The 9417-nt window shown below is 41.9% G+C and overlaps 1 protein-coding gene across 1 annotated transcript in view; it reads left to right on the top strand.

Moving 5' to 3' along the window:
• Nucleotides 1-830: 830 nt before the first annotated feature.
• poln (polymerase (DNA directed) nu) overlaps nucleotides 831-9417 on the top strand; it is a 65725-nt gene continuing 57138 nt past the window's right edge. Inside the window, exons 1-7 of the mRNA XM_005750490.1 lie at nucleotides 831-1213; nucleotides 1449-2686; nucleotides 3958-4076; nucleotides 6679-7446; nucleotides 7846-8015; nucleotides 8111-8223; nucleotides 8708-8844. Coding sequence (XP_005750547.1) covers nucleotides 831-1213; nucleotides 1449-2686; nucleotides 3958-4076; nucleotides 6679-7446; nucleotides 7846-8015; nucleotides 8111-8223; nucleotides 8708-8844 — 2928 coding nt within the window. The remainder of the gene's footprint in view (nucleotides 1214-1448; nucleotides 2687-3957; nucleotides 4077-6678; nucleotides 7447-7845; nucleotides 8016-8110; nucleotides 8224-8707; nucleotides 8845-9417) is intronic.

Genomic DNA, 9417 nt, shown 5'->3' with positions numbered 1-9417 from the left:
GCTGTGGAAGAGTTCGGGTCTTAGGATGTTAAGGCACTGACTCATTCAAGCAATATACGTCACCTAACGAACAGATGAAGCAGTGTTGTTTCTACACATAACAGACCACTTAGCAACTTAGAAAATCCATTTCTATAGACCTTAATGGATCAATGAATCCAAATGTGAAATTTTTGGTTAAATTCGTCAATATTTGTGGAGAACAACAGGAGATACAGCAGTGATTGTCTACAAGCATCTGTAAGACATGATGGAGTAAAACATGATGCAGCCCTTATGGTTTGAGACTGCATTTCGGCAATCTTATGAAAATTCGTGGAACTATGAACACAGAATAGTACCATCAGATATTGATCCACCATGTAAAACCACCTGGGAAGCATCTGATTGCCAGCAGCTTCATTTTTTCAGCACGACAGTGATCTCAAACACATAAACGCCATCAGTCAGGGATTTGCCTCCCCATACACCAAACATTGACATTATTAAAGCAGTGTGGGATCATCTAAAAGCAGCCAAAAAGAGCTTTGAGTGTGCTTCAAGAAGCCTGGTGAACTACTCAAGGCTACTGAAAGAAAAGACAAAAGCTTGGGTAAGAGAGTTAAGCATGTGATGATGAATAAAGGTGGTCATACCAAATATTGATTTTCTACGCTCATTAGAACTATGCTGTTACCTCATATACTGTGTTTCCATGGCTGTTTGCACATAATTCAATAAATCTCTGTATTTATTTCAAATTTCTCTGGCAAAATCTAAAGAAATGATGGGTGATACAAGACTTTGACCCAGTACTCTGTTTAAATCAAGATAAAAGAAATTGGTTTTCCATGTTGTGGTCCAGGCCCCAGGTGTCTTCCCTTTCCACCGCTCACTATAATTCCTCCAGTGAGAGGCAGAGCTCTCAGACCGTGGCCATCTATCAGTACTCACAGACACCAGACAGCTCCCTGTCATCTCAGGCTTCCTGTTCTGCCTCCTCCTACTGGGATTTCTCTCTCCAAATGCAGACTGAAGCCTATTATCAGTACTCACAGACATATTCCCACAGAAAGTGCTCTGAACCCCCTGCTTACAAGTCCAGCCAGTCTCTGTCATTTTCTCAGCATGAGGTTCCTGAGACGCCAGCAACTTTCTGTCATGGAGACAGATATACCCTGTCCTTCCAAATACCAGAGAGGCTCTCTGAACATGAAACTACACCACGGAAAAAGTAAGAGACAAAGCAAATAAACATGCAGTTTTATTGCAGAGACTACTTATGTTTAAAGGAATCCCAAAATATATTAACACTGCTTTAGGAATTGCACTTTGACATATTAAAACTATGCAAATTCGGGTGATATTAAGAGAGACATACGTTTAGCATGTATTGACACTGTTCTGGTGCTGATGCTTGGCAGGATGGATTTTAAAAAATTGTTTGCTTATTTTCTTTTCACTTGTAGCTCAACAAAAGAAATCAGACCACCTTTCATCTTGAATATATTTCCAGACGATGAAGCTCCTGACATCATGCTTCCAACAACAGAACAATCTAATTGTCATAAAGAGGAGCCTGCTGCAGTTTGTCATCCAGTATCGTCGTGTCTTAAAATATATGAAGGGAGAGAAAGCAGGACATCAGGTGCACAGACAGAAAAGGTTGGTAAAGACAGCTGGCATATTGCCACAAAACTACAAGACACCAGAGCTCCAGGAAGTCGATTAAAATGGAAGCAGCCTCTATCTGACCCCACTGAAGCAGCCAGTGGTGGAGCAGGAGACAGAGTTGTGCTATACCAGCAGTCAGAATCTGAAACAATCAACACTGGAAGGGCACATCTACCCCCTAGCGTCTTTATTACAAGACAGGAGAACTGTTGTGATGCACATTTGCCCAAGTTGATGAGAAATATAGTTGGGAAGGAAGATGAGGTGCTGATAGCAGATACAGAACATATCACTGAGCTGGGAACCAGACAGATTTCAAACATATGCCGTGAAATTCAAAACGCAGTAAATGAAGCTGCAAGGAAAGAGAGAGAAAATCGAGATGTGAGTGCACTTCACGCAAAAGGATCTGCCTATGAAATGGAGCGAGTTGTGCCTGTGAGAACCATTGAAGACACCACAGTTAAAAGCCATTTGAACTCATTAGACATCAGAGACGATTTTGTTGACAGTGGCACTAAAAGAGAAACACGTGGGGAGAATGAAGAAAATGGTTTAGAATATATAGTCAGTGCCTCTGAAGTCAATACTGAACACTCCCTTGATACTGAGAATAAAGCAACAACAGTTGAACATGAATATCCACAAAAGATCTCCATATCTTTAGGAAGTGGAGTCCAGGATGTGAGCCACTGCTACACTGAAAAGCCTCAGAACAAGGGTCAGATTGGGACCAACACAGCAGAGAACGACCACACTCAGGAGCAGCCTGAGGCCAGGAGCGTCAGCCTCCAGGACAACAGCGCTGAAAACATAGAAAAGACAGAGGTGATGGAGGCCAAAATGGAAGCTGCATTTCAGAATAAAACAATGGCAAACGCTAATCATCAGATGGCGCAGGGACAGTGTGAGACACATGATGGAAAACTTGCAGAGTTTCTCGGAATGGACACTGAAGAGGGAAAAGGGGGAGCAGACAGAGAGGCAGAGGAAGTGGCAGCTGTGGACAGTGATGTTGAGAATAAATCTGCAGGTAAGTGTGTTGCTAGTGATGTTTCTGTAATATGATTATCCTGACATTGAATGGGGTTTACTTATATTGGGTTTACCACCAATTTCTACCTTCATAATGGCTAATTTGAATAGGTTAATTCAAGGTTTACGATTGTTATGCTCAAAAGAGTGGCAATCACAAGATTAGTCCAGTCAGGAACAGTATAGTCAAAAGAAGAGAGATATTTCCATTTGGGTTAATATTTGTTGTACTAAATGGAGGCAGGAGGAGCAGCAACGTAAACCGAGCACAGATCATAGTATGCTACAGTGACAACACTTACATATCAGATATTAGGCAGGCACAGATTGAAAGCAGGAGCTGGTGTGGAGATGGGTTGTAAAGTGACTTGTAGATACACAGTAACTATACAGCAGCTTAAATAGCATGTCCTATTTGTTACAATTGGAAGTATAACGGAGGATTAGGTGATGTCTCAGGTGGAGTTTTGGCTAGCCTGAAATAAAACTATGCTTGATTTTTATAATCACTATCAGTGACACTGTCATATCTGTTGAATATGTTTGTTTCCCCTAAAACTCACCCCAGAGAGTGTGCGTTTAGATTTTGAAGGGCCCTGAAGAGACTGTAAAGTATAAATTTTTATAACATCACACAAACAATATGTAACAACATGTAATTAAAATGAAAGAAGTTCATTTCTCAGTTCTATAGAGTGTCTGCCGTATGATTTAACCTGGAAAAAATGAGATTAAAATAAAACTTGGGCTGTTTTAGCTATGGTTGGATTAGAAAAAGCAACTCTAGGGGGTGCTAAAGCTCGTAAAGTTGTGTCAGACATCAGTTCCAGTGGCTCTCAGCCATTTTTCTTTCTTTGATTTGGTACTGATGACATGGCAGGGCTGAAGAGACTCAGCATTGACGGGAGACTTTGTGCCTGCTCACATTACAGCTGCATGAAGGTGCTTGAGTCTCAGCTGCAGAGACAATGCCGGGTCAAGACCCATTGTACACACACACACACACACACACACACACACACACACAGGCACAAACACTCTCGAACAAATTGGAAGTTGTGTCGTAGCAAAACGTCAGCTTGATCTTAGCTAAGATTTATACTGTTGCCTGACCTTGTCCTATCACACACTGCTGAGGTGCCACACACACTGTGTAAGCATCCATACATGCTGCCTCAAACATGCTTACATAACAGAACTGGTTTATTGATTGAGGACTGACTTGAAAAGTGATGAACAGATGAAAAATGCTCTAACATCCTCTTCTAGGGAACTCAGAGGGAGAAAGGGCTGCTATGCCAACATTGTCCCAGGAGTGTGGGGCTAATGGGTCGGGGATTAGAGCTGCCCGTCTCAGTAGCAGCCAGCAGCAGCATGACAATGCAAAAGTAAGTTTCATAAGAGAAATGTTGCAAAATTCCAAAAACTGCTTTACATTGCAACCCTAAGTAATGCTCATAGGGCATAAATGCTGAGCTTAATTTATGCCTACTTAGCTCACATAATCAGTAAGATGGGAAGAGGACATGAAGTGTTTTGCCCATAACAAATCCGCTTTGACACTTCAGTTGGGTAGAAAGTGTACTTGCTAAGCTTTGTTGTCACTTGCAGTCTTTTACTTGTCCTTTTTCTTATACGTTTAAGTGATGTGTCTTTATTTCCCCGTTTCTTCCGCTTATCTCTGCGTCTGCTTTTTTCACTGAAAAACTAAAAAGTCCTAAAATTTAAATACGTGCTTTCAGGTTAGACCAAGGCTGCTGTGTCTCTCATTTACATAGATATAAATGTAGCTAGTGTGAAATAAGAGTTTTGTCAGCAGCACTGCAGCACACAACAAGTAATGGGTCTCCACTGAGTCATAAAGACCCGACAGAGTCGTAGTCCATGATACATATTAGCAGAAAAAGGAGAGCAAACTGCAGCGAGAAAGTGCTATAAAGGGAGTAAGGGAGGTGGTTGGATGGATGCATGGAATGTGGAAGAGCTAATGAGAAGGATGCAGCAGGAGAAGGAGAGAAAAAGAGGGCAGGACTTTACTGTATTGCTACAATCAGCAGCAGACACAGCAGTCCATTCTCCCTCTCTCTTTTCACTCTCTCCATATGCACCAGTACTGGGCTATGGGCCACGGTCTGCCTGGGTTTTCTATCTATATCCTGTAGCACAGCACCCATGAGGGGGGTTCATGACTTTGTCAGCAGGAAAACGGGTTGTGTTTACAGGGAAATGAATGAAGTCTCTCCTCAGGGAGCTGAATCACAGGAATTCCTACCTCCCGGGTCGACAGCCAACAACCTGCAGAATTATGCACATAAATACAGTCACATATCATCTCTGAAAATCCTCAGAAATACCCATCTCTCTATCGCTTGTCAAGACTTCAAAGAACATTTGCACACCTGGTGCTTTTGGATAAAAAGAAAGGAGTTAAAGATATGAATAATATACATTTTTTAAAGATGCCATTAAAGTTACAGGGAGGGGAGATTGTACTTGTGGTAGATGGGACTTGGGGATCATAACAGTTTTGATGTTATGATCATTTGTACTGATATATTGAGTTCAGCGTATTCACATTGTATTTTTTGCATTGAACTTTATAGATGTAGTTTTCAGGAATAGTTCTCGAGGCTCCTTGAAGGACATTCAAACCTCAGCATCTTTGGATGTTCTGGATGTTGGATGTTCTCAAGATGATCCCACACTGCTTCAGTAACGTTGAGGTCCAGGCTCTGGGGAAGCCAATGACTGAGCGTGTTCCGTAAATGTCAAAGCTGGGTTTGTCACTCCATAAGATCTTAGATTTTCACTATTTTCAGTCCAGTTCTTGTATACTTTGACAGACCACAAACTCTTCTCCCTGTTTTTGTTCTTTAAGAACAGCTTTTTGGCAGTTGCTCTTCCACTGAGACCATTTCTGATGCGGCTTCAGTGACCAGTAGATGGATCAGCTGAAGGATCTCTCAGCTTCTGTGGCAGGTCTTTGCATGTCAGGATATGCCAAGTTTCTCAGCTTTTTATTATCTTATTGGGGAAAAAATACTATTTTTAAAAGCATTTTTCATCAGTTCCAGTGAAAAAATTGAACAAATACCTTTTTGTGACAGGCTGCAAATATCAAAAAGAGCCTAAAGATGCAGTTTCATTCTAATTTGTTCATCATGTGTAGACAAAGCTGACTCTTTATGCTTAAATTAATGATACTTGGCTTAATACACAAATAAAGAAACTTGGTCAGTTACAAGGACTAGGCTGAAAATGTGTGAAAAAGCAGCCAAAGAAAAACTTTGGGAGACCTTCAGAAAGCCTGGAGAACTATTGCTCAACACCTCTTTAAAGTCTGGCTCCCTGGAAGAAAAATCTAAAGAAATGAAGAGTGACACAAGTTTTGCACGGCACTATTTAAATATAGACGATAAATACTGTATATTTATTATATGTATGCTGCATGCAATTCAGCTCTGGTACATTAAACCCTTTTTAATGTAACTATTTATAGTCAAACAATCATCGTCATTCAGCCAAAGAAGCAAAGTAGAGCTGCTATTATTGTGTGTCTGTGTGTGTGTCTGCTTTGTTGACCCTGTCCCAGCTTCAGGCAGGTTTGTCAGACAGTATCGCGGCTGTGTTTCTGTCTGGGACACAGTGCTCAGGGCTGACTTTCACATCCTTTTTTCTTTGGCTTCTCTCCTCTTACCCGTTTACTTTTCAGGCCTTCTTTTTTATGTTCTCTCTCACAAACTGTGTGATCCTGCTACGTCAAAGCGCGAATGGGAATAATTAAATTACGTTTCTATTCTAAGTGCTAAAACAAATCATGTCCAACTAGAAGTTTTTATTTCATTCACTTCAGTCCTCTAAGTAGTGAAGTATTGATGTTCTGTGTAACAAAACCTGCAGGGACAGCGGGAGTCTATTTCAAGTGCCTGCTTCTTTTTTTCTGTGTCCTTTGTCGCTCTCTGCACATTATTCACCTTTTTTGTTGCTTAGACCACTAATGGAAGCACCAGAGGGAGTAGCTCGAGCTTGGTACTGGCCCCAACAATCACTGTTGCGCCTGGACAAATCCTCTTCTCAGTGCAGGAATTGACTTCAGCTGTTGTAGCACCGAAGAAAGAAAATCAAAAACTAAAAAATTCTCCAAGTCATCCTTGCATGAAACTTTCCTTCCCCCTAAAGAGGAAACGTGAAGCATGTCAGCACGAAAACACTGACCCTCCTGCCAAAATCAGCCTAAGCAGATGCCCTCCAAAATGGGAGCCTCCTCGATCCTCACAAGAGAAACCAAGGGAAGGAAGAGTTAGGGAGTCAAAGAGTGCCAGAGAACCACAGGGGAAAGCAAGTCCTTCACATGAAACAAGAGCAGGGTCTGGGGCGTGTACACATCTAGATGCCTCAAACCCAACTCAGCAAAACAGGCAGAATAAAATGGAAAAACTATCAAGGGAATTACCAGGGAAGGCTTCCATTCACCCCCCACTTTCCAAACCACGCAAACCCAAGCAAGCTGCATGTGAAACCAACCCCACCACAAGTGGGCCCAAAGGTTTCCAAAAACTAGTTAGGAACAGTGAGCCGCCGACCCAATCCAAAGCTGGCTGTCTGGCTGCAAGCTTGACATGTGACCCTAGAGTAAAGTACTCTGGAAAACTTAAACCAGATGAGAAGGTGCAGATGCTTGAGATCGCTGGGCAGGCTAAGGTGTTGGTGCTAACAATGGTGTACCAAGATGGAAGCACTCAGTTAGACGCAGAACAGGTAAGGACGCAAAATGTTTATGATCTACGCAGTCATTAGTATGAAATAACATAAATACGTTAAGATAAATTAGGATTTGTGAACTTGAGACACATTATTTGATTGCGGGTAACTTTTATTATCTTATAGATCAGGTCCTTAATGCTGATTGGCTAAAGTCTTCAAGCTCACTTCTGCATTCTCATGCACCAAACCTCAGATTGCTGAAGGTTGCATTAATTAAGAAAACCAAAACTGCATCAGTCAGCTAACGTTTACATCTTTAGGGGCTCGGAAAACTGGCTGAAGCTTGCCCTGTGCCTTTCATCACAGTGTAAACTGTATACTCTTGTTGTTTGCTTCATCATTAACTTGCAGCCCCTGTGCTCTTGTAATTCTGCTTTTTGTTCCCTGATATAGAAGCTCACTCCACCAGCGTGTGGCCTCCTCATACTAATGAAGAACGAACTGGACTGCAGCACGCCGGAGGGTGCGCTCGGCCCAAACGACACTCTGGTCTACTTAAAACTAGAACACACACCTGCATGGGCCCAACAACAAGTCCATCAGAGCCAGCAGCTCTTTACTAGGTCTGTGCTTCTATATATGTGTGTCTAATCGAGATCCACATTCGCAAGTGTTTGATACTAAAGCAGGAGTACTTAAAGGTGTGTGTGTCCCACAGAGATATGCTGCTACAGGTGCTATCGAGATGTCAACTGGTGGTGTGCTATAAATCCAAGGATTTGCTGCGTACAGTTCTGCAGTTTTACAGACGAGACCTCAGCTGGAAACAAGGCATGACACAAAAATAAAAAGTTTCCCTAAAGACCTTCACGCATGTACACCTGCTTCTAGCTGTTTATGCACAACACTGCTTTGCAAATTCATTGTCAACATCCACATTTATCAAAGACTTAAGTAATGCCCCTATCTGTTTCTTTATTCCACGTAGTCTAGTGTCAGTAAACTATCCAAGCCACAAACAGCTGGTAGAAAATTAGAGCTTTATTCAACAAACATAGTAAAAACACATTATGGAAGCAAGGCAGCGTGGCGCTGTTGGAAAATGTTTCCATTAAAGAGCAGGAGTCATGAAAAACATACACTGGACACTTAGATGCTTGCACACGACTCCTACAGCAAACATATTTGGTCATATACAATGTGAACACATCCCATATTTTATTGGTGTGACTTTATATTCATATGCCAGTCCCTGATCAGTGTGGAGGAAACCAAATGCTGCTCATTATCATGATGAGCTTTTCTCCCTATGCAGTGGCAGGCTGTCATATCCAGGACCCACAGGTGTCAGGGTGGCTGCTGGATCCCACAGACCCGTCCTCCTGCTATCAGGAGCTTCTCCATAAATACTGCAAAAGACCCCACACATTACCCGCCCTGGGTGCCCAGAAAGTAAGCTTAAGTCTAAATTGGCATTTGTTACACTTGACTGCTAAGTAACGTTTCTATAGGACAAATTCTTAGAGCTGGAAGTGTTGTAAGCAGCGTTTTTGGGACTACAGCATCTAATTATTGAAAAATTTAAGGTCCACTGGGGTGCTGCAAACCTGCTTGGATCTGGACTGAAGAAAATCCACACGCCCTATATTTATGAAGAACGTTTGAATAGTAGAAAATAAAAACAAGGACTTTAAAACAGATCTGTGTACAACTTTTTTGAAACATGAACAAGCTAAAATGAGCCTGAGAGAAACTCCTTTGGACATATTCAACAAAAGCAGTTTTCTGGTAAGCTCTCTGCTCAGTGAGGAAGATATGAAGGGGGCTGAGTTATATTATGGGGCTGTTTTACTGGATGGGGTGCATTAACTCATTAACTCATTAAAGGTGTTATACAGTGATGCTATTGCAATCCTGGCTCCTTTTACAGTATAATAACCCACCACGTACATCTTAAACTGTAACATCAGTTTGTTCTGAGGCTGCTCGCTGTGTGTGCTGATCAATCTGAAGAGAAGAATCTGA

The sequence above is a fragment of the Pundamilia nyererei genome, unplaced genomic scaffold, assembly GCF_000239375.1.
Source record: "Pundamilia nyererei isolate P.nyererei 1_Seehausen unplaced genomic scaffold, PunNye1.0 scaffold00275, whole genome shotgun sequence".
Lineage (NCBI taxonomy): Eukaryota > Metazoa > Chordata > Actinopteri > Cichliformes > Cichlidae > Pundamilia > Pundamilia nyererei.
The sequence above is the reverse complement of the archived record's forward strand: the minus strand, read 5'-3'. Positions and strand labels throughout refer to the sequence as shown.